The following is a 25914-nucleotide window of genomic DNA, read 5'->3' as shown; positions in this document are numbered from 1 at the left end:
ATGGTAAACATGCGGAGAGCCAATGAAAGGCCACGATATACCTGATTGACCATAGTAGATAGTCGGCAAAGACTAATTTCAACTTGAGACGGAACAATGCATTGTGGTGGACTACTACTCGAAAGTCGAATTTGATAAAAGCAGACAAGCAAGACCCCTATCTGGCCCTCGGACTACCGTAACGCATCTAACACCCATGGATTGCTTAGCATTCCGTGCCCAAATGCTGATCGTCAGCATCGTCTCTAAGCAGAAACAGGTAGGCCAATGACACAAAAGTGAAGAAGTGAGTGAAAGGAATAAAAGAGCTACAAAGGAACCAAGACAAAGGCAAACAATACCACGACTTTACAACAGAAGAGCAGCTTCAATCTTTTTACACTAAGCATATGAGTGAAGGCTTGTCCTGCTGCTTCAAATAATATCGCTAAATGTATGCAAGAACCAACCCATGTGGGTCACCAACGCATACTTCCTGTTTTTGAATCTTCAGAAATAACAAATCGCAATGTTATATTTGTGAAATAAAATCAATATCAGAGAAGTACCAAGCCTTTGATGCTGACAAAGTGTGAGTAACACTGGAGCAGGTCCTGTGTGTTAGGTCAATGAGATCTCCATCATAGTTTACCAATCTGGGTACAGGTGGAAGCACATGGATATTTAAATGTTCAAATGATGTGATTTCATCTTCTTTGATTTTGTTTAAATTCTTAAATAAAGAATTATTTAACCAGGGTTAGTCCCGTTAGTCATGTTTTTTTTCCATCAGAAACATGGTTTGCTAACCTTCAAATCCCTCCCACTCGTACTTAGTATTTATACTTCAAGCCAAATATCTCCTTCTCCACTCCTGTTCTGGAACACCAGCTGGTCATCCTCTTCACTCTGGTAATCTTCATGTAGCGTCGTAAAAAAACTCTATACCAAAAGTATGGCAACTGTAGGAAAGGTAAGTTCAGCACTTTGCATACAACAAATTGTATTTTTCTTTTTTAAATGTTGTTTAATGCAATAAAATATGATTTTCAACCAATGTATTTTCTGTACAACATTTTTAGAAAGACTGATAACCATTTCTTGCCTTATTTTTAGAAATGTTTTTTATTAGGTGTGTAATCATCCGTCTTATTTCAGGTCGAAAAGATGCATTTCTTATAGCCTTGGAAACTCTTGTGTGTGTGGAAAAAATAGCTATTTCCCCTTGATATACTACCAGTGCTGTCTTGAATGTGTCAGTATTATTGCTTATTATTAAACTAATATTTTCCTAAATATTTAAAGTTAAATCGTTGATATCAATTTGTTAGAAAATGCCGTCATAGCTCAAAGCTCCAACTTCACCACACCCTCCAAAGTTTCCCATTCCAATTTATTTTAGGGTTAGGCTACAAACTAATTATATTTCTATACTTGTAGTGTAATTCATGATCATAGAAAGCTACACCTGCAGCACGGAAAAGTCTCAATATATATTTTTGGGAAAACAGCCAACAACATGTTGACAGTACTCCATCTGATCCCTCTCTCATTTTGTGTTCCATTGAGGTTCAATCTGTCTCTCTGCTTCTGTTTTATGTAATGTTGACTTATCCAAACACCGTGTGGAAAAATGTGTTTACATTTGAAGGGCATTTATTTAATCTGGAGATGGAGACGATAAACAGAGTAGACAAAGTCCAGTGATAGATTTAACAGTTAACTATTAAATGGAGTTAAAGTTAAAAAGCTGCACAGAGCAGGTTTTACAGCATTCAAAGTCCATAGTTTTTTTTACATTTCTAGTTATCAAAAAGCTTCCTCTCTGTAAGATGCAGGTTTGTTTTTTTTTAGATAATGGAATCCAAATTCTCTTTCGAAAGTATTTGTATTGGCAAAGTCAGTGCTATTATTTGAACCTTTGCCTGAATACTGTATTCCAGATGTTCCAGATGAGATGTCTTAAATGGCCTCTGGACAGCATCATGTAAAAAACAAAACCATTTGTAACTGATATGCATGTAACAAATATGTCAAATATGTATAACAACGTTTAAGACACATTTTAATATCAAAGTGTTTAATTTGTTATATGCTCAGCATTACACTATTGATAATTCCTTGTGACCTGGGAAGCAACACAAATGTGGAAGGCATTAGCAAGAAAATACTATAATATTGAATCATTAAGTCCCCAAACCACATTTCTGTAAATCATTTTCTACAGATTGGTATTCATTTTGGTATGCTCCAGATTTAGATTTATATTTTAATGAATATTTGTCTCTTCTAGGTTATTAAGTGTAAGGCTGCTGTGGCCTGGGAGGCCAACAAGCCTTTGGTGATCGAAGAGATAGAAGTCGATGTTCCCCATGCCAATGAAATACGCATCAAGGTGGGATCTACCTTCCATTGAAAGAACAGAATGTGTGCTTCTTAAAAAAACATTTGGTGCTTCCACACGCACGCACGCATGAACGCAAGTACACACGCATGAACGCATGCACGTGCACACACAGTACAACAATTCTGATTCTACTTTTTTATAGGAATTTTAAAGGAACAGTAGCCTCTGCAGTAGCATGTGTGCAACTCACAAGTAAAGAAGTATACAACATATCACTTAAATTAAAACTTAATTAAACGGTGGATTTGGATGCAGATCATTGCCACAGGAGTGTGCCACACGGACCTCTACCACCTTTTTGAGGGAAAACACAAAGACGGCTTTCCTGTAGTCCTTGGACATGAGGGCGCTGGCATTGTGGAGAGTGTTGGACCCGGGGTCACAGAATTTCAACCAGGTGTGGAAGCTGTAATCGAAGTGTAATGAGTATGGATCGTATTATTCTGGGATGTTGGTATCTATTTAAATTATGTGTGTAGAAGTTGTTTGTGTTTACTTGAAAGACATTTCACCCTTTAATTTGTCAAGGTCTACACAACAGAGTCCTTCCATCTCTGAAACAGATGCATCCCCTCACACAATAAGTGGACTAAAGAGCAGTGTTTAGAAGTGCATTGAAGTAAACAAACTGGAAAGATAGGGACTCTTTCTGTTTAATAAACTTAGTTATCTACATGTTAGGAGAAAAGGTGATACCTCTCTTCATCTCCCAATGCGGGGAATGCCGTTTTTGCCAAAGTCCGAAAACCAACCAATGTGTGAAGGGATGGTAAGCACGCGCTGACAAACTACTCATAGTCTCTCCTTTTCCACTTTATCTGGAGAATGCTGTCAATGTTTATATTAAATTATTCCCTGAAAACTGAATTGGTTTATTTCTATGGCTTTAACCTCTGCCCTTTGTCAAAAACATTGTAAGCAATGGAAAACCAATAGTACTGGCAGGCTCGATGCCGGCCTGCCAGTACTATGAAATGATTTTGTCAACGACTGTTCTGACTCTAAATTACTTTCCTATTGTAGGGCCAATGAGAGTCCTGATGTAATGTCACCTAAAGAAACCAGGTTCACCTGTAAAGGTCGAAAAGTTTTGCAGTTCCTGGGGACCAGTACCTTCTCCCAGTACACTGTGGTCAACCAGATAGCTGTGGCCAAGATAGACCCTTCAGCACCGCTTGACACCGTCTGTCTTCTTGGCTGTGGTGTGTGTACTGGATTTGGAGCTGCTGTCAACACTGCTAAGGTATCCAAACAACTGGTTCCCGTTTAAACAGATGATTCCATGAATACCTTAAGGAAATTACGTTTATGGGACCCACAAGTTATTTGGGATTTTCTTACTTTCAAATAGGCAATATATGAAAAAAACAAAACAAAGAACTAATAATTGCCTACCCTTTTTCTGAATGAAAATAAAAATAACAAACGATATCTATCTCTCTGTATATAGATATATATGTCTATAGATGCAAACATCAAATATGTGTTTTCCACAGGTAGAGCCAGGATCCACTTGTGCCGTCTTCGGCCTTGGGGCGGTCGGCCTGGCTGCTGTGATGGGCTGTCACTCTGCTGGGGCCAAGAGGATCATCGCTGTTGACTTGAACCCGGACAAGTTTGAGAAGGCCAAGGTGTTTGGGGCGACCGACTTTGTGAACCCTAATGACCACAGTGAGCCCATCAGCCAAGTGCTGTCAAAGATGACCAATGGAGGCGTGGATTTCTCTCTGGAATGTGTGGGGAATGTTGGAGTCATGGTGAGATAAGTTGAAGTGACACTCAAAGGGACACAAAACACATATTGTAATTTTGACTGTGTGCTGAATTTAAACACATATTTACAAGAAGTTTATATAAAGCAGAATTGAAACAAACCATACTCACAGCCTAATCAAAATCCACAATTCTACACATATATCTCAAATTATTAATTAATAATTAATCTATAACGACTTCTGGGTCGACACTATAACTGTTATACATTGTGCTTTTTTTGTAATGTCACCTATAGAGGAATGCACTGGAATCCTGCCTGAAGGGATGGGGTGTCAGTGTGCTGGTCGGCTGGACAGACCTGCATGATGTCGCTACCAGACCCATCCAGCTCATAGCTGGACGCACATGGAAGGGTTCCATGTTCGGAGGTGAGTCGTATGAAAAGTTCCAATCTGAGCTCATATTTATAATATTTATTACTTGAGGTTGATCCAAACATGTATTGGACCCCAAAATCCAATAAAGAATAAAACCATACCCATATTGGAAAGGTTTCAGCTTGTAGGGTTATCTTTCCAATCAGGCTTCAAGGGTAAAGATGGTGTGCCGAAGATGGTAAAGGCCTACCTGGATAAGAAGGTGAAGCTGGATGAATTCATAACCCACAGAATGCCCCTGGAGTCGGTCAATGATGCCATCGACCTTATGAAGCACGGAAAATGGTAAGTAAATGAACTGTTTATCTCTAATTGAACCAGTTGTCCTGGCGGCTGGTTAGTTCTAGCCCTAAATATTATTCACTTCTGTTTCTCCGTACAGTATCCGCACCGTCTTGAGTCTTGAGTGAAATCCAGGACCAAATCAATCGAGGACCTAATTGGAAGAACTACTTTTCTATGTTGGTTGTCATAAAATACATTTTGAAGAAAATAATACAATGTGAAATCAATAAAATAAACTATAAAATAAACCAGGTATACATTTTTCCACATAATAAAAAATTATGCATTTCTCCAACAAAGAAATTCTTGCCTGAGTCACAAGTTCGCGCAGCAATGTTCTGATACCGAAACATCAAATATCTGGTGCTGTTGTTGTGGGATTTCTAATAATAACAACTTATCTAATTCACTTCAACTAGCTATAAGCAAAGAGGAATCGGAGAGTCCAGGTCAAGTATAGATGGAGAGTTTATTGCCGCCCGCAAACGAGAGACAACAAAGCCGAATGATATTCGCGAATACACACAGCCGAATGAATCCCGGACAGCTCCTTATATCCCCAATCCTTTACACAATACAAAGTTGGACTTTCATCAAATATTGATGTGCATAGAATGTTTTTCTGGGTCATACTGTGTGGATGTCAGCATATTCTCATGTCTTCTGGATCCCAATGTGACCTTAGAACATATATTATCCTCATACAAACAGAGTTGGTGCACACGTGTGAATGTAAGCATTGTCTTCAGAGAGTACATCAAATGGGAGTAGACTGGACTCTCTTACTGGTGTGACACATCAGATGGGAATGGACTGGACTCACTCACTGGTGTCACACGGCACATAACATCTAGGCCAAAGGTGATCAGCTGTTTTCCACTATTAAAGTATCTATATGATATGTAGGCCTAATAATAATCATAGTTTAACATAAAATGTAAGGTTAATTTCTACCACACTGTAAGTCAAAAATATTAATGTTGGACATTAATTCAATATTTTTTAGCTTTTTTCTGAGAAATACAATTAGATTTGAACAACTTCTCTTCACTTTATAAAGAGTTATGAAATACAATTCAACAGATGTGGACACCAAAGAAATCTGGTTACAAAACACTGCACCCTAGCTATTTTACTTCATACAATTGAAACTTCTATTCTCAAATGTATCATTCCACCAAAGGTTATGTGCTGAGGTAGAAGTGGAACCCCCCCTCATTGCTATCTCTCGACTTGCATAGTTGACTCCGCCGTTGGTGTGTGAATGCTTGTGGCTTTTTATAAAAGCGTTTGCTTAATGTGAATGAGTGACGATAAAGAAAATAAAATGCACATTTCTCGCGAGAATTTTTTAATCAAAACCCATTTAATACCAAATCGATATCAAAATATAGCATTTTCCAGTGATCAGGGGGGGGGGGGGGGGGGGGGGGGGGGGGGGGACACGTTTGTTGAGGGGGGGGGGGACATGTTTGTAAGTTTTTGAGACTTTCATAAGTTTTTGAGATAGGAAGGTCCTACCGCACTGAAATTTGAATACCATATTCTAGGGCCTAACTGGGACCCCCGCACCGAAACTTGGCCCGGTCGGACCCCGAGTGCAGGAAGGGGGGGCCTGGACTTTCATAATCTTCGCTCTGTGAATGTAAAGGATGTTTGGTCGGATGTTACGACGAAGAATCATAATGTGAATGGGAATATTCTATAAATCTCTTGATATCATCTTTCGTCTCAACACTTCTGCTGCAGCCACTTAAAGTCTCACTCCGAGAACCTTAAAATATGAATCAATCCATTAGAAGTATGAAAATATCTTCCCGGTGGTGCAACAGAGCAAACAAGGTGTCCTTTGACATCTACGTTTCGAGACGATTGCAACAGTGCCACACATGATCATATTTGAATATGTTTCGGGGTAGTAATTAGCTGTCGATTTTGGAGGCCTTTATCAATAATGACCAGCTATAGATTTGCTTCCCGATGGAGATTTTTGACAAATTACATGTTAATTAGCATCTACAGGTTAAGCTGAGTCCAATGAGATCAAGCTCGGCCTCTTGCTACACCGAGATCATGTCCTAGACCTAGGTGTACCATGTAAAATACATTTTACCATTAGCTAGAGTGTCGTTCTTGGTGTCATTGGACTCAGCTCAACGTGTAGATGCTAAATAACATGTCATTTGTGACAAATCTTTATCGGGAAGCAAATTAATAGCTGCTCAGTATTGATTAAGGCCTCCAATTTCGACAGCTTATTACTACCATTAAACATGTTCGAATATGCTCATGTGTGGCACCGTTGCAATCGCCTGGAAGCGTAGATGTTGAAGGACACATTGTTCGTCCTCTTACGCCACCGGGAAGATATTTACATGCTTCTGATTGACTAATGAATAGATTCAGCTATTCCCCCAGAAGTCTGGGGTCAAAAGGTCAAAAGGAGACGGCACCACGCCAGCCGGATCCAGATCTCGGGCAACAGCGCAGGGTTGCCAGGTCCTGCAAAAAACGTGCCCCCCACATACCGTTCAAAATCCACCCAAAATGTCCTAGAAGCATCCCAAATAAAAAATGATATTATTGGCCATTTTGGCCAACGTTTTGAAAGTAATAATATTTGAGGGAATATTTTTTTGTTGTTGTTTTAGCAGCGAAATGCACCGTGTGCGTGTGTGCGTGTGTGTGTGTCTGTGTCTGTGTCTGTGTGTCTGTGCGTGCGTGTGTGTGCTTGTGTGTGCTTGTGTCTGTGTGTCTGTGCGTGTGCGTGCGTGTGTGTGTGTATAACACGCTATTTTATGTTGAAATGCGACGTAATCCAGTGTTCACGAAACGTACACTGTCAACGTAGGTATGCTTTTGGCGACTGGGTTGGCTCACAGATATACGTGTTTCTAACAAGATTATGGGCCCGTTTCAGAAAGCAGGTTTAGTGAAAACTCTGAGTTAGTTAACCCTGAGATGAGGGAAACTCTGGTTTTTCAGTTTCACAAAGCCAGTTCAGCTTGACTCTGAGTCAGTTACCCTGGCAACATACTCTGTGAACCTAACCTGCTCGCTGGCAGGTTTTCTTCAACTAACCCCGAGTTTCTCCTGCTCTTAAGTTGAAGCCTGCAGACTGAAGGCAGTGGCAGACATGGCGTGTCCTTTTATTGAAGAGCCAGTTGATGTCGAGGCGCAGATACTTGGATGTTTTATCATTCCCTGATGAGTAGCTACCTGTTTGAGCGTTTCCATTTCTCTGCATCATCAATAAATTATAAAAACAATATTCTCAGCCCTCATATCGCTCACATGACACATCGTGGACACGCTCTCAGTTCCGAGCAAATTCTTTGTATTGCACTTCGTTTTTCTACCAACGGCAGTTTTTTGTATAACGTCGGTGATGCAGAGCATGTGTCCAAGGCAACTGTCTGTCGGACTGTCCGAAATGTGACACTTGCACTGAAATGGCTACTATGCACGTTTGTAGTGTTCCCAAGTCACAGACCCACCAGACTTCTCAAAGAAGAGTTCCACAGAATTGCAGGTATCAGTCTAAGCAGTAATTAATTTATGTCATAAAGCTTTGAGACTTGAAGCACTAATCAGTCAATTTGATATATTTTAGGGTTTCCAGGTGTGATTGGCTGCATAGATGGCACTCACATTCGTATCATAGCTCCTTCAATAAATGAAGGAGATCATGTGAATAGGAAATCTGTCCACAGCATTAATGTACAGGTAGGCCTAATTAATAGCCTTTAACATTCCAAATGAAATATGCTTCACTATACAGCTAATTACTGTTCTCCACTGTGAAGATCATATGTGACGCAGCCCACATGATAAATAATGTGGAAGCGAAGTGGCCTGGGTCTGTGTATGACTCACGAATGTTTCGTGAGTCTACACTGAGTGCCAGATTTGCCCGTGGTGAGTTTATATATATAGTTTATATATCCAGTATATAGTTATATCCTATGATCAATATTTTGTTTCCTCCTATTACAACTGAAACAATAAAGTGTATCTTGTATAATCATAGGAGAGTTTGGTGGTTATCTACTCGGAGACAGAGGGTACCCCTGCCAGCGCTATCTGCTGACCCCTTACCCTGACCCTGACCCTTGCCCACAGCAACACTACAACTTGGCTCACTGCAGGACACGAGCCAGAGTGGAGATGACCATCAGCATACTCAAGGCCCGGTTCCAGTGCCTTCGTAGGCTCAGGGTCACCCCGGAAAGGGCTTGTGACATTATAGTGGCATGTTTGGTTCTCCACAACATTGCCACTATTAGAGAAGAACAATGTCCTACTCTTTCCCCAAATGATCCAGATAATAATCCTGACCCCCCTGCTGATGCATGAGATGGAAGAGCTGTTAGAGACATGATATGCTTCAATCATTTCTAACTGACTGCCTTTTTTCTGTTGGCTATAATGGAGGTCAAATTTTAAGATAACCAGAAAACACAAATTTGGAGACTTGTATGTATAAAAGGCATTTAGGTGTTGCTTTCATATAGACAATATTAAATACTGGCAGTGTTGGGATTTTTCTTTGTTTAGCAGATTTCCCTAATTACTTAAATATATCCATCACATGTTGAATGCAGCCACTAAATGCTGTTTAATGAGGGCAGGCTAAACAACATCACAATTGCTTGTACTTAAATTATACCTTATCTGTTTGAACTACATTTTTATATTTCATTTTTAGTTGCAGCCAAGTCCGTTTGGGGCCTGTTGGGTTGCACCTGTGCGCACAAACACACATATGGAATATAATTGTTGAATAAGTGGAACATTCAAGAGAAAACATTTTCTTTTTCTCAAATACTCTGACTCGGTCAGCTATATTTTTCCACGCGAGCTCCCGCTTTTTGGCTGCTGCCATAGTATTACTTTTTAGTAAAAAGATATGCTCGCTTTCTGCATATGCAGTCATTAAGATTTGCAACTCCGCTGGGGAGAAGTAGGAGGATCGAGGCTTGTTAGTACTTGTTGCCATGGTGAATCATGTTATCTGTGTTCCATTGATGAGGGCTTTTTATATCCTCATGCACGAGCTTCACTCAGAGTTACCTTGACTCAGAGTTGATTGAACTAAGCGTTATCTGTTCTGAAACCGAAAATTCAGAGTTTTACAGCTCAGAGTTGGTCAACCTAGAGTTAAGGATTTAACTTAGAGTTTGTTGAACCTGCTTTCTGAAACGGGCCCCAGATCATTAAAAGTTACATAAAGTAACAGTTTAATAACACAAACGCAGGAAGCACGTGAGCTGCTAGTTTAGCGAAAGCAACCTGACGTCGTTGAAACATGCGAGCGAGCCGATCAAATCCTAATAACTATAAAACTAAAGATCAGACACAATCACTGACTGAAGATTATGCAAGTAAAAAGTATATTTCTCGCTAGAAATGTTATTAGAAACACGTTTAACGGTGAATCGGTCCTAAAATATTGCATTTCCCATTCAGATAATAAAGATTAATAAAGATCATACACATTCACTGACTGAAGATTATGTAAGGAAAATGTACATTTCTCGCTAGAAATGTCATTAGAAACGCGTTTAATGGTGTATCTGTCCTAAAATATTGCATTTCCCATTCAGATAATAAAGATTAATATAAGCTACGCCGTGTTCCGGAGTCGCGGGGGATTCTGGGAATTGGGGTTCTCCGTTGACAAATGGGGCTTTTGTTAACTTGTTTTGTTGTTAGGATTAAGTGGGGTTAATGGGTTCGGGATGTTATGTGGTTGTGTGTTGTTCTATTAACATTGTTCGTGCGTTCATTATTGTCGACACCGTCACCGAGAGTGACGTGACCATCGTTTCGTGCAGCTGTTCCGTGTTGAAGTCTCGTTCAATAAAAACCAACTCTCGTTGTCGAGCGTTCAATAAAAACCAACTCTCGTTGTCGAGCGTGCCCCCCCCCCTACAAACGTGTCCCCCCCCCCCCTCAACAAACGTCCCGCCCCCCCCCCCCCCTTTCAACTAACGTGTGTCCCCCCCCCCGCCTCAACAAACGTGTCTCCCCCCCCCCCCCCCTCCCCGGTCAACAACAGTCTCCCCCCCCCCCCCCCCCCCCCCTAAACAATCGTGTCCACAATTTGCCGCGAAAGCCGTGAAACCCAAACCCCGAAACCCGCCTCCACAGCGGCACACGTGGATACTGTAGGTATAACACGCTATTTAACGTCCACGGTGTACGTTTCCAGTGTTCATGGAAACGTACACCGTGGACGTTTTTTCTTGGCGACTGGGTTTGACAGAGAGCTACATATATGTAAAAGACAATGGCAAGAAGATGAAAGACCATCTTGAACAAAAACAATGAGAATTTTGGCAACAAGGTAATGCATGGAATGATTGTAGGCAAGCATATTCTAAAGGGGGGGGTTAGGCAGAACCCAAGTGCACAGACAGACGACAGTTGTAGGACAGTTTCAAGGATTTATTCTGGTACAGGATCAGGCAGACTGAGAGCAGACAGAGCAACAGGTCTAGGGGAGATCAGGGTGGCAGGCAGGTGAATGGGAAAACCAGGGGAGGACCATGACACACATACCATTTTTAAACTCAATCATTTCTAATGTAGGACATTTTAATGTGAGCTAAATAACATCTCCATTATTGTCTACATTAGAGGAGGTTGCAGGTTACAAAGTACACAATATCTTGTACTTTTTTATCTTTTATTTGACCAGTCCCACTTTGATAAGCCTTCAAATCCCTCCCACTTTGAGTCTTTGCTCAACAAAACCCCTGGCATAATCAGCAAATACTCTTCAGTCAACAGTCAACTCTCTTCCAACACTTAACTCTGGTACTGTTGATTTGATCTTTATAAAAGACAAACTATGACAACTGTAGGAAAGGTACGTTTTTCACTTTACATCTACAAATTATTTTTATTGCAATATGTTATATAATTCAATAAAATGTACGTAGAGTGTGTGTGGTTGATGGCTGGTTTAAGCAGCCTCACCTGGCACACCACAGCCAAGAGAAATGTAGTGGGAAATATCTTTAGGGCTTGTATATTGTGATGTAAAATCTTAACAACCGCCCCCATTTTGGCCCCAGTATAGGGGCATTGGAATGTTATTAGTAATGGAATTTTGGTCTTTGTTGAGTAATTAATCGTGAAATATTTTATCATTATGTTTTTGAAAATGCCACACTGTTTCTCATGTGAGATGTGGCAAAACAAAGATTTTATTTGTCTAGGTTGTGTTATATTTACATTTATTTAGGATTTTACAGTACTACAAATGTCAAGTCATGAAAAAATGGTGGCTTATCCCTGAACAAACAAAAATATTTGTCCCTTCTAGGTTATTAAGTGTAAGGCTGCTGTGGCCTGGGAGGCTAACAAGCCTTTGGTGATCGAAGAGATAGAAGTCGATGTTCCCCATGCCAATGAAATACGTATGAAGGTGGGATCTACAAAATGTACACACACACACACACACACACACACACACACACACACACACACACACACACACACACACACACACACACACACACACACACACACACACACACACACACACACAGCCACTTTTTTTTTTTTTTTTTTTTTTTTTTTTCAAAGTGCAAACATACATCTACAGACACCACATAACACGACAAAACCCAGATACGTGTGACAGACATGTAACATATACCAAAACATAAAGAATTATACGGGGACAAGGACAGATTACAAGAGGGTTTGGGGAGGTGTTTGTGAGAGGGAGAGAGTGTGTGTGTGTGTGTGTGTGTGTGTGTGTGTGTGTGTGTGTGTGTGTGTGTGTGTGTGTGTGTGTGTGTGTGTGTGTGTGTGTGTGTGTGTGTGTGTGTGTGTGTGTATGTGTGTGGCCAGATGCTTTCCTCCGGCATCTCCGACCCCCAACGCGATAGAGGTCACACCCGAAGCACCTTATCCCCCCTGATGAACCCCCCCCTCCCCAGGGCAGCCGGCCCTAACAGCCATTAACAGTGGTAATGGAGGTGAGGCCTGTTAAGTTAAGGCCTACCTAGCTGTTTGCTGTCAAGACAATTGAAACTTTCAATAAGTACTCATCAAGCCACCAAGTTCTGATGATAGCGACTTTACGATTGTTTGGAGGCGGCGGGGGGGGCTTGAGCCTTGTTGCCCAGGGCACAGAAAATTGTTAATCCGGCCCTGGGTGGAGTTGTCTCAATATTTGATAGAAAGACAGAATGACATCTATGTGAACAGAGATTTGTAATCTGTATGCACTCTGTGTCTACGTTAGTTTTTCTGTAAATGTTAAACTATTCATCAACCACTAAAAAATCACTAAAATGTATTTAGCAAATACAGGAAAACCCTAAGTGTATCTCATTTCTATGGATTAAAGTGACAGACAAATAGTTCTGATACATATCTTCAATAATTTTTTGGACTTTCTGTTCTGTTCCTTTTTTTGAAAAATTGTTTTCCTTATTTGATAACAGAGTGAGGGTGCACTCACACTAGGCCATCTGGCCGTGGCAGTTTTCACACCTAACCGTGCTCAAATCTGCCAGTCTGAGTGTGGCCAGTCTGGCCAGGCCAGGCCAATTTGGCCACTTGGGAGAGGGGTGCTGCTACGGTACGGGCCGCTAAGGTACAGATGCTAATGAGCCGACACGCGCACACGCACGGCTACTCAACCTGAGCTGGATGACATATAGTCCATGCGATGACCATGGACATAATAGAGCTCGTAAGTCGCCATTGCTCATGGGACCTACGAGACCGAAAAAAATGAATGGGAGTTAATGGAGAGAAAGTAATTATTTTCTGATCCCAGTCTTTATATGCCCCAGATTACACATGCGTTGTTTGTGGATTTAAATGATAATTCTTCATGCAAAGAAAACTATAATTTAGCGGGTAGGAGTTTGATACAGTTAGTTTTTGTGTGGGGCGCTTTGTGGACTACAACTCCCGCTGCCCTCGACGGGTATGATATACGTCACCACCACTCGCAAACAGATCCCGCAGTCGGAACAAGCCCCCAGGAACACTGCATACTTCCGCAATCCACCATTGCTCAGCGGCTAAGCCTGGTATTGCAGCTGTTTAAGCGGGCTGTGGACGGGTCCCTCAAATCATGGGACCCAGAAGTAGATATCTCCGTTCTTTCCAATACAAGTGGGGAACAGGAATGTGTCTCCGCAAAAAATGTCTGGATATCAATCAAAGGCTCATAATTACCTTCATGCCATGTCCTAAAAAAATGTAAGATTTTTTATTTTCAAAACGCCACCTCAAGCGTTTTATTAGCCGTTATCTCGCTGGGGAAAAGGGGTGTGCAGCTGAAAGGAGTCGTAGTGAAACAATTGGACTCCGAGAGGGCCTAGTTCAGTGCTCCGTTACGTGTCAGATTTTTGGACTGGTTCATCTGCTGCTCAATAACTCTCACGGTCCTCTGCTTGCGATCATTGTGATTCATCATGTATTGATCCATTTATTCAAAAGATCCAAAGACAAAGAAGTGGTGCATTACGGTATCATTTTATATTGTTGTTGGACCGGAGTGGGGGGATGGGCACGCATGCGTTCTATATTTCTGCATCCGGTACGTCACGGACTAGGCCACGTGTCTTGGCCCCATAACGCGGAAGCAAATCGCTCCTGTATGTTACCCTGCACCACTGAGCAGTTTGTATAGGAATGAATGGGCGGCCATTTTCCAGTCCGTTGTCCATCCTTTATTATGTCCATGAGTCGGAACATGGCTGTGTCTTTGGTGCACTTTACCACCTTCTTTCACCTCGATCAAGGCTTTTGTGCTCTCCTTGAAGAAGGTGGTAAAGTGCACCAAAGACACAGCCATGTTCCGACTGCGGGATCTGTTTGCGAGTGGTGGTGACGTATATCATACGCGTCGTGGTTCGGGACTCTCTAAATCGACGCCACATTTATAACAAACGGCCAACGGCCACGGCCAGATGGCCTAGTGTGAGTGCACCAGGGATGGAAATTAACATCCGCCACCCGCCATTTGCGGGTGGATTTGTATGGTGGCCGTTGAATTGTGTCACTTCACCCGCCACTGTGTCGGGTAATACTTTCCAGTAAGGTCCGATCAAATTTGCATATTTAATACATTCGTTATACGGCGCTGCGCAGTTCCACAACCATTACTGTCAACATCCAGCCCCCTACTTCTTCTACGCCTCTTTTGCTGAACTGCGACTGTCCGGCATCCGGGATAATAGGGCTCTCAAGTCTCACGCATTCGGCGTTTGACACACGCAATTCAACCCATGCACACGCTCACACGCCACACTTCTCACGCAGAGAAATGACCAGGATAGCGCTCACCAATTTGGGCCGCTATTTAAGTGGCCCAAATTGTGTTACAGGTAGGAATCAAATGGGTTTCCCGTACATAGGGTAACCAGATGTCCTCTTTTGCCCGGACATGCCCTCTTTTTGAGACACTTTTAAAAAATGTGAGGCGGAATTTAAAAATCGTCCGGGATTTTATTAAAGCCTCGTACATGTTCACATTGAATTTGCATTACGTTTCTCGGGGTCGTTCACAAACTAGTTAGGCTACGCCCTCCCCTACTCAGTTCTGTTCGCTTTGCATTGGTGGAAGTGATTAGGGGGCGTGGTTAAGTAGAGCCTTCAGATTGGACGGTTTGACTTACGCAGTTACCGTCGTGTATTTTTTTTTTTTACCATTATTGTATTGTAGGGACAAACATTAACAAATTTCTCCCACAGGGGATTGATAACGTTCTATCTATTCAACAGAAAGAAACACTTGGTCACACTTTACATACTTTACCACAGCATTGGCCAACTGAATGCCACAGATATATTTCCAGCATTGGACTGAATGCCACATAAATAAATAAATATATGTTTTTGCACGCTTGCAACGTTTGAAACATAAAGTTCAAGTATATGCCTCTACTTGTATAGCTTAAGCCAATAGCCTTTTGAGGCAGTGTTTTTTCTGAATATTAGTGTTAAGGGCCAATAATGCTTACTATCATATGTTAGTTACCATGTCTGTGGACACATTTGTATTCAGGCACTAATTAGATTGACTTATGATGGTGTAGCCATGCATGTTGTTTTATTGTTAATATGTCAATTCGTTTTTTATTGAAAATACTTTGTATAGATGCATTATCCCCAAGCTTGTCATCGTAACACCTTTGACATTAACATGACAGATACCTGTGTATTGTTTATCATATGCGGTAAGAGTGTAACATTTTCAACTCAGTTCCTTGGTAGCACCTACTTACAGTAAGAATCACTTCTGATGGAAAAAATGATGTGTATGAAAAACACTTTTCTTATCTATTGTTACTATTATATTGTTTAAAATGTACGCATACATTAAAAAAATATATAGCGCATAAAAAGTGTCTGGTAAAAAAGATTAGTGGCTGGTAGATTTTTAAATCTATCTGCCACAGTGGCTGGTAGGCAGAAAAGTTAATTTCCATCTCTGGAGTGCACCCCTAGTTAGGTACGGCCACCCAAAGCGTGAAATGCTGGAAAAAATATGTTTTTAGGTTCGGAAAAATAGGTTCGGGACTCTCTAAATCGACGCCACTTCGACCTGGGCGGGACTTTACGTCCTACGTCACTCGCTATGGGTGTGCATATGTGCGCGTAGCCGTTTGTCTCAGGGCTCTGTGCACAAACTCCCTTGCACTATTTCTACAAATTACTTACTATTACTAGCGATTAACATGACGAAACAACACGAACTAAGCTAACATTCGACTATAGCCATACCAGATAACGCCATACCAGCTAACCCTAACTATTTCTATTAAACTCTGAACCATTTTGCAACAGGCAACTGTGTGTTGGTGTGTCTTATTGCTTCCCACGTCTGCGTCTGCATCTTTCCCACTCCTGGCTAATAGTTTCAGCTTTTGTACTGTATATCAGAAATGATCACCCTGTACCACACTGCTGACTTGTTGATGTTTTGTGAGCACTCACGCATTTCTCTAGGTATCTTAAGTTTCCTACTGGAGTCATCAAAACTTAGGACTTTGTTATTGTAAGAAATATTGTGTTGCAAAAACACTTTGTGTCTTACCCTTAAGGTTACCCTAACCTTAACCCCAGTAACATTTCTTCATCATAAACTACAAGTTACGCAAAATGGCATACAAACATCCAGTCCAATAGGAAAGAAAAAAGCTAGCTTCATTAAGGAATCGAACCCCTTATCCCCGCGTTGATGAGTTGCGATTCAAGATTTAACCACTTGACAATCTTTAAACTTCGGTTGCCTAGAAATTGTAAAGACAGTGATGTGTGTACATTGTGCGAGTATCCGTCACTCGCGATGTGTGTGCAGTCCAAAATGAAAGAAAAAACCTTGCATCACTAGGGAATCGAACCCCCAATCATCAGTTGGTCGTTGGTAACTGTAAACAAAGAGATCGCATTTTGTTTAACTGCTAACTAACAAACGGGTTTATGCGTTCACTGAACAAAGATTATGGAAATAAAAGACCACTTTTCCATCAGAAAAATCATCAGAACCGTTATTACCAACCCATAGACACTAAAAGCCAAAACCTTTCTCACATGCACACCCATCGCGAGTGACGGCTACGCGCACACATGCACATACCCATAGCGAGTGACGTAGTACGTAAAGTCCCGCCCAGGTCGAAGTGGCGTCGATTTAGAGAGTCCCGCAGTGGTTCATTGCCTTTTTAATGGGTATTTGTAAGATGAAAAAGAGGGATGGTTGCGAGTCGCGACAGCTCAAACAGCATATCCTTGTCCGTCAGTTGATAATATAATATAAAACAATTAATGGTATTTCTGGATTCTGTACAGGGGATTTTAATACCAAAGGATACTAGATCATAGGTCAACTGCTCATAATAAATAATGTGGTCATAATCGTATTAAAAAAAAAAAAAAAAAAAAACTTTTTTTTTTTTTTTTTTTCTTTGGCTCAAAACAAAGAAGCAGTAGCCTGACTGCTATGTTCAAATGACATTTGTTCAAAGCAGTCGTTTAATTGCACTATAGGCTCTTTTTTTGTATCGTCCTGTTTTGATCAGTGTATATGCCAATGTTGTTATCAATAAAAAATCATTTGCACAAGGCAAGCCGATGCACTTCACCATGTTGATAAGAGAATTAAAATGAGAAGAATTATGGGACAAGAAAATCAAGGGATATTTAGCATAGAAAAAGAATTTGCGATTAATCGCGATTAATTAGAGTTAACTATGACATTAATGCGATTAATCACGATTAAATATTTTAATCGCTTGACAGCTCTAAAAATAACCTAAATATATATGCATTCAATGCATATATATTGCATGTTCATCCATATGGCATCTAATTAGGAACAATGGAGGAAAAGTAGCCTCTGCAGTAGCATGTTTGTGCAACACAAAAGCATAGAACACAAGTATACCACAACACCAAATGTATTATTGGATGCAGATCATTGCCACAGGATTGTGCCACACGGACCTCTACCACCTTTTTGAGGGAAAACACAAAGACGGCTTTCCTGTAGTCCTTGGACATGAGGGCGCTGGCATTGTGGAGAGTGTTGGACCCGGGGTCACTGAATTTCAACCAGGTATTATTCTGGGATGTTAGCATTTATTTAAAGAGTGTGTTCATGTTGTTTTTGTTTTTTATTAAGGACATTAGTAGAGATTAGTAGAACAGTGAATCGCAGTTAACGATAGGGATCCTCGTTAAGGACCTGTTTTTAATAAACTTAAGTCACATTTTAGGTGACAAGGTGATACCCCTCTTCGTCTCCCAGTGCGGGGAATGCCGTTTTTGCCAAAGTCCGAAGACCAACCAATGTTTGGAGGGATGGTGAGCATGTTGATTATCTACTCATTCATCTCCCCTTTTCCACTTAATCTGGAAATATTTTGTCAATCTGTACTTTGTCAATCTCCAGCATCTATAAAGCAGTTTTTCATCAACGATTTCCATGAATGGTACCTGCTTTTGCTATGAATCATTCTCTCAAAGTGAATTCTCAGATTGTTAGTCAGACTGTAAATCTTTTACCAACTGAAGGTCCAGCGGCGGTCATGAGACGATGTCGTCTCTAGAGACCAGGTTCACCTGTAGAGGCCAGAAGGTGCTGCAGTTCACGGGGACCAGTACCTTCTCCCAGTACACTGTGGTCAACCAGATAGCTGTGGCCAAGATAGACCCCTCAGCACCACTTGATACCGTCTGTCTTCTTGGCTGTGGTGTGTGTACTGGATTTGGAGCTGCTGTCAACACTGCTAAGGTATCCAAACAACTGGTTCACGTTTAAAGAGATGATTACATAAATATCTTAAAGAAATTACGTTTATGGGACCCACAAGTTATTTGGGATTTTCTTACTTTCAAATAGGCAATATATGAAAAAAAAAACAACAAAGAACTAATAATTGCCTACCCTTTTTCTGAATGAAAATAAAAATAACAAACGATATCTATCTCTCTGTATATAGATATATATGTCTATATATGCAAACATCAAATATGTGTTTTCCACAGGTAGAGCCAGGATCCACTTGTGCCGTCTTCGGCCTTGGGGCGGTCGGCCTGGCTGCTGTGATGGGCTGTCACTCTGCTGGGGCCAAGAGGATCATCGCTGTTGACTTGAACCCGGACAAGTTTGAGAAGGCCAAGGTGTTTGGGGCGACCGACTTTGTGAACCCTAATGACCACAGTGAGCCCATCAGCCAAGTGCTGTCAAAGATGACCAATGGAGGCGTGGATTTCTCTCTGGAATGTGTGGGGAATGTTGGAGTCATGGTGAGATAAGTTGAAGTGACACTCAAAGGGACACAAAACGCGTATTGTATTTTGACTGTGTGCTGAATTTAAACGCATATTTACAAGAAGATCCAACGAGACTCACCTAAAGGAGACATATTATGGATTTTGAAGCTGTTTGCAGGAAATAGCTTTTAGGAACAAAATCTCGCCTACCACTATTCCACTCTCAATCAGTCCCTCCAGAATGCACTGTTTCTGGTGTCTGTAGCTTTAATGCAAATAAGATGCTGCCCATTGACCAATGAGCTGTCAGACTGAACCACAGCATGGAGGAGAAGGGATCGTTGCCGTTTGCGGACTCCTGGAGCTCTTTATCTATATAATATAATATAACATTGTCTTGAGTACTTAGAAACGCACTATAAAGAACGGATTTATTATTATTATTAATAGTAATAACAATAATAATATACATGTGTATTTATATAATATTATATCTAATATCACGGCCAAAAGCTATGTGCACCTCGGATGATATTATGAATCATAAAGAATGCGTCTGATGTCTCTGGTACTTCCACAACAAGTAAATACTCGTAGTGGGGGATATCTCGGCCATGGTTGCGAAGAATTGGGGGAAAATGAACTTTTGCCTTGACTCACTGAAGACATGGATGAGAAAGGGATTGCACTCTGGGAGCTGAGCTGTCGGACTGCCGCCGAGCTCCCCGCGCTGGAGCTGCCAGCTTCGGCAGCAGTTCAGCTCCCGGAGTACACCGCCGGACTGCTTCGACGGCGGCCAGACTGTCGCCGAAGCTTCGGCGGCAGTCTGACATATTATGAAAACAGCCCTTTTCCTGGGATTTTGGGTGTTGTTTTGGGTCTCTGGTGCTCCCACGCATACAAACTTTGGAAAAAGTCTGTACATGATCTGTAGGCCTACATGACACTTAAATATTACCTCCCACTACCCCACTCTCCTCCAATCATAGCTAAGATTTTGTGGACCAGCGGACGAGCAGCTCCGGCGGGGGGAGCTCTACGGCAGTCCGGCAGAGAAAGAGATTGTACTCCCGGAGCTGAGCGGCCGGGCTCTGCCGAGTTTCCCCGCCGGAGCTGCTCGTCCTCTGGTCCACAAAATCGTAGCTATGATTGGAGGAGGGTAGTGGGAGGTAATATTCAAGTGTGCCCCCTTCCTACGTAGGAGGGGGCGCCAAAACGGACTCACTGCGGGGTACTTTCAGAAATGCATAGGCTATCTCACTCAAAAAATCATGTACAGACTTTTTTCAAAGTTTGTATGCGTGTGGGAGCACCAGAGACCCAAAAACAGTATACCCCAAATCCCAGGAAAAGTGTTGTTTTCATAATATATCCCCTTCAACACTACTACACTTATCGTAAATACTGTTCTCAGTATTAAGATTGCTTCTGACTTGAAGACCCTTCTTTTTTTTTTAATTGTATGCATCTATTTCTGCTTTTGTTACCTAATAGAGGAATGCACTGGAGTCCTGCGTACAAGGCTGGGGGGTGAGTGTTGTGGTCGGTTGGACAGACCTGCATGATGTCGCTACAAGACCCATCCAGCTCATAGGCGGACGCACATGGAAGGGTTCCTACTTTGGAGGTGAGGCCCATATAAGGTTCAATAGTTCTATCACAATGGAACAACAAAGTTAAGTGAAAATCGAACCTCATATTTGAAAACTTTAACTTGTGGTTGATCGATTAGATCCTCCAATTGAATCCCCCAAAAAAAGCCCAAATTACTACATTAATTCATGTTGGAAAGGTCTCAATTTGTAGGAAAACGTGTCAGTTTTGGAGATGTCATTTGGCCCTTTAAGGTGCAAAATGTAAGATTATTAGTTAAATCATAAAGAAGATTAACAACTATTATCAACAGAATGCGACCAAATAACAGCTTCTAAGTAATGGCAAAATAAGTTTAGATTCAGGTGTATCTCAATGAATTAGAATATTGTGGATAAGTTAATTAATATCCATAATTCAATTAATATATATTTTTACTATAAATCTTCATGATTATGGCCTGCAGCTCATGGAAACCCAAATTTCAGATTTCAGAGAATTTGAATATTGTGAAAAAGTTCAATGTTGGAGACTCAAGGTGTCTATTCAGCTAATAAAGAGTCGCTAGTTCCCTGAGTCTTTAAATGGTCCCTCAGTCTGGTTCAGGAGGCTTCACAATCATGGAGTAGACTGCTGACTTGACCGTTGTGCAGAAGACATGATTGACCATTTATAGAAGCTGGCTGTTCAGAGTACTGTATCCAATCATATTCCTAGAAAGTTGAGTTGAAGGAAAAATTGTGGTAGAAAAAGGTGCACAAGCAAAGGCCATCCACAAATGTGTGGGAGCTTCACAAGGATTGGACTGAGACAGGAGTCAGTGCATCAAGAGCCACGGAGACCTATCTAGGACATGGGCTCCTAAAACTGTCGCATTCCTCGTGTCACGCTACTCCTGAATCAGAGACAACGTCAGATGGGTCTTAGAGAACGGGCCTGTTGCTCAGTGGTCTGTCGCTCATTTCATTTGGAAATCAAGGTCTGAGTCTGGAGGAAGAATGGAGAGGCACAGAATCCAAATGCTTGAAGTCCAGTGTGAAGTTTTTTATTGAATTATAAAGGCCTGACTTTTAGTGATTTTTTTCACCCCCTTTGACACTCTTGACACTCCTCCTCTCAAAAAAACCCCTGCATCAAATGAAATCCTGGTTGCTCTGTGGTAAACGATCGTAGAGTTCACCGGTCAATGTTTCCATAGTAACAGCGAGCTCAACCAATCAACGGCGTTATAGCGGGATTATCAGTCTACGTCACTCCCCGCTCTACGCGCATGTTGTTTGCAGAAAGAGAGCGACAAGAGCCGCAATCATGTCTTTTTGGGTGGTTGGTTACACAAACCCTTTTAATAAGACTGATTATCCCATTTATTAGGGGTCCAAGCCAACAGGTTGGAACCCTATTGTTTTTGTAAGGATTTTTTTTTTATACTTCCTACCAAGAAAGTGGTACCACCAGGGTGCGATTTGTGAAAAAACCAGAGGGGGGGATAATTTTGAGACATTTTCTTCAGGAAAAATAACCACACAACAGTGTGAAAACTTATGAAAACAGTTGATCTTGTGACCTTCTGTATCTAAACCTTACACTTAGGCTTCATAACGTAGGCGGTTGGCCTATTTTGAACGTGAACTTAACCACTGCATTTGCAGAAATATTTTCTCATAGCTAATATTGTTTTTAAATGTGCCAAATAAAAAAATATATATATTTTTCCCGATATCAGTTCAACAGAAAATATGAAATACCACAATGTGCTGTCAAGACGTTTTTTTTTTTTTTTATGGGTTAATCGGGTAGACTATAGGTCAGACTACGAAAACAGTCCGCTCTGATGACGCACTTCAGCCTCTTTTTTTTGCTTTCCTGTTGGCGGATCGATAGCAGCGTGGTGACCCTGCTTCAACCACATCTCTGCAAATCTGCGGGCCGGGAAGGAGGCAACATCTGGTGCATTTACAGAGATGAAAAGCAGATTGTGCAGTGTGGACACATTCATTCTGTTTCTGCCATCTGTAAGAATGTGGTTCATGGCGCTGAAACCTCTTTCACACTCGGCTGTGGACACTAGGAGCGTGGAGACAGCGGTGAGAACTTTGCGCATGCTCTCTCCTGTGACACCGTGACATTTAAACTCATGGAACTCCTTCAGGAGTATGGGACTGGTTGCGGCCTCAACAGCAAGAGTTTTGTGTATGGCGAGAAGTTTTTCATCGCCGTAGAGGATGCGCTCGTCTTCATCAGATGGCCAGTTTGATGGATTTAGAGCGGCGGCGGCAGAGATTATCCCGTTGTCATCCAGCCTGCGCTCACGCGCGACGCCTCTGACTCGCTCCCGGTAGATCAAAATCACAGCACAATCAAAATGAAGACGGACCCTGTGTATTTTGGTTGTTAATTATTACGATGTAATGGTGAAAATACTTTGGGTAGGGGGGATAATTTTTATCCCCACCGAGGATAAAAATAATTCAGCAGAGGGTAGGACGTGTAAACCAGAGGGGGGGATGATCCCCACCATCCCCACCGGCAAATCGCACACTGGGTACCACACCCCAAACCGTAAATGGTGCACACACGCCAATTACATGACTAGATCCAGGTACGTGAAGACTATGCAGACGACAAAATCCAGACATGCCGGCCACTAGGTGGCGCTATACCAAGGAATACGCGTTTTGGGCTATAACTCCCACACTGAACCTCCCACAGTCAAAAACTTGTACCCACACATTCACTGGAGCCTGCTGCATCGTTTGGCATAGGCCACGCCCATTTGCGTCTATAATTTTTTTTCGCAAAATCGCGAAAACCGCAAAACTGTTTTTTCCCTACTCCTCCCACATTTCTTGACCAATCAACACCAAACCTTGCACACGACATCTTCAGACGCACACAAAAAGAAAGCATGGAACACTTTTTTGATCCGACCTTCGACGACGAAACGGTAGCGTTTTGAATATTGGTATATTAGCTAAATTAGACGTGGAAAATCAAAAATCCAAAAGTAGACATCGGATCGAGTCCAAATTGTACACACATGTTCGTGCTAACCTTAATGTCGTTCGATAAAAATCTCGGAAAATTTCGCCATTAGGGGGCGCCATAAACGAGGAAATTGTATATCTTCTACAAAATTTCGCTGCGAAAACGCTACACTGACTTCTCGCTACTCCTACCACAGTCAAATCCTTTGTATCCACAGGTTCAGGGTAGCGTTTTGAACACATGCTTCGCGTTGTGCCGGCGAAACGCACATTTCTTGTCGCGTTGTGCCGGCGAAATGCACACTTCTTGGACCCCTGCATAACTGCTTGCAGTTCTAGTTCTACTTCTTGCTTGCCAACATCAAACAATTCAAATAATTTAATAATTATGCTTTTTCTTATTCGTATTGCATGCTTATTAAATGTATACTCTGTTTGAGTATATCTCCCTCAAAAGGTAGGCCTAGTTCCCTTTAATTACGATCGATCAAACATGTTTTTGACACCTCGAAGGGCATTATCCCGCTTACACCATGGTCACTTGCCAAAGAAAATAAATTAAGATCATTCATTTATATTTTCATGCGTTTTACAATCCAAATATAACGTTTTTCACCTAAATAGGACGGACCGCTACGACTTGGCAACGGGAGGTATTCTAGTCTGCTGAGGTATGAGCCAGAAAATTGTAATTCTGGTTCTATTGAGGATCCCGTCCCGGAAAAAAAAATGACGACAGCATTGCAGATTCACTGTTAATAATAAGCATGACGCAATATTCAGTGGGGAGATGCATTTGGGAGGGAGGGGGGAGGGACCAAAGACCTTTGGGAGGGACTCGTAATGCCCCGGGGATGAACTTCAGAGACTTGATGTAGTCATAGTCCAAGTCATGTGACACGAAACCTATTGTGGACAAGAGGCTCCTCTGTAGCATCTGTCACTTTGACAATGATTGGTTTGCATTTATCATAATTTCTCTTTATTAAATGTTTTTTTTTGTTGCTTTGCCAAAACATGTGCTTTTTATAAGGTTTCAAAGGTAAACATGATGTGCCCCAAATGGTAAAGGCCTACCTGGATAAGAAGGTGAAGCTGGATGAGTTCATAACCCACAGAATGCCACTGGAGTCGGTCAATGATGCCATCGACCTAATGAAGAACGGAAAATGGTAACTTACCAACCTGTTTATCTCTATATCCACGGCTTGTCTTAACAGATTGCTTGTGCTGACCAGTGTTATTCTTCTCTATTTTTTTTTTAACAGTATCCGAACCATCTTGAGTCTTGAGTGAAATCAAGGACCAAATTGTAAGGCATATTGGTACAATAGGTTTTTCCTGGGGATAAAATCAAATAACTTCAAATCAATAAAATAAACCATATATATGATAAAACAAATATAAGAATGGTACACATACTGTAAACAAATGTGAATGTTGCATTTTTCTCCGAAATAAATTGTTGCCAGATAGGCTTGGTCAGAAATGTTTTTAAACTGAAAAAGCATTGAGCATCTGCTTTTCATCTTACACTAAAAGGACATTTCCACCGTTAGAATACGTTTAATTTGTTGCATGCTGTGGGCCTACTCACATGCATGCAACAAATTAAGTCGCTAGTCGCTTCAAATTGAATAAACAAACCCCTAGCTCAGCAAAGTGATTCATTAAAAATGACCTGTTAACGGCATTGGAACATATGCATTTACAGTAGGCCTACAGCAAATTCTAGGACAGATCATTTTGCTAATTG

The 25914-nt window shown here is 41.5% G+C and overlaps 2 protein-coding genes across 5 annotated transcripts in view; both read left to right on the top strand.

The window, feature by feature from the left end:
* Positions 1–5072, top strand: part of LOC115543782 (alcohol dehydrogenase 1) — a 5410-nt gene extending 338 nt beyond the window's left edge. Inside the window, exons 1-10 of one of the 4 annotated variants that reach the window (XM_030356351.1) lie at positions 817–952; positions 2273–2374; positions 2642–2783; positions 3068–3155; positions 3410–3629; positions 3883–4143; positions 4398–4530; positions 4686–4716; positions 4765–4824; positions 4922–5072. In XM_030356351.1, the coding sequence (XP_030212211.1) occupies positions 935–952; positions 2273–2374; positions 2642–2783; positions 3068–3155; positions 3410–3629; positions 3883–4143; positions 4398–4530; positions 4686–4716; positions 4765–4824; positions 4922–4949 (1083 nt within the window). In that variant the 5' untranslated portion in view covers positions 817–934 and the 3' untranslated portion in view covers positions 4950–5072. Of the gene's footprint in view, positions 1–816; positions 953–2272; positions 2375–2437; positions 2459–2641; positions 2784–3067; positions 3156–3409; positions 3630–3882; positions 4144–4397; positions 4531–4685; positions 4825–4921 lie in introns of those variants that run through there. The other 3 variants (XM_030356348.1, XM_030356350.1, XM_030356352.1) reach the window with 3 other exon arrangements.
* A 6487-nt stretch (positions 5073–11559) lies between these two features.
* LOC115543781 (alcohol dehydrogenase 1) lies at positions 11560–25633 on the top strand. The gene is made up of 9 exons (XM_030356347.1): positions 11560–11698; positions 12158–12259; positions 18280–18421; positions 18582–18669; positions 18880–19099; positions 19354–19614; positions 21076–21208; positions 25192–25330; positions 25427–25633. The coding sequence occupies exons 1-9, from the start codon at positions 11681–11683 to the stop codon at positions 25452–25454; spliced, it is 1131 nt and encodes a 376-aa protein (XP_030212207.1). The 5' UTR covers positions 11560–11680; the 3' UTR covers positions 25455–25633.
* Positions 25634–25914: the final 281 nt, after the last annotated feature.

Source organism: Gadus morhua, chromosome 5, assembly GCF_902167405.1.
Source record: "Gadus morhua chromosome 5, gadMor3.0, whole genome shotgun sequence".
In the NCBI taxonomy this organism is placed as follows: domain Eukaryota; kingdom Metazoa; phylum Chordata; class Actinopteri; order Gadiformes; family Gadidae; genus Gadus; species Gadus morhua.
Note: the sequence above shows the minus strand (reverse complement) of the source record. Positions and strands in the feature narration are given on the sequence as shown.

Excerpts from the sequence above, each read along its gene's own strand:
- LOC115543781 (XM_030356347.1), top strand. Across the intron at positions 18,670-18,879 it reads AACCAATGTTTGGAGGGATG|GTCCAGCGGCGGTCATGAGA; the intron begins GTGAGCATGTTG and ends TACCAACTGAAG. Across the intron at positions 19,100-19,353 it reads CTGCTGTCAACACTGCTAAG|GTAGAGCCAGGATCCACTTG; the intron begins GTATCCAAACAA and ends TGTTTTCCACAG.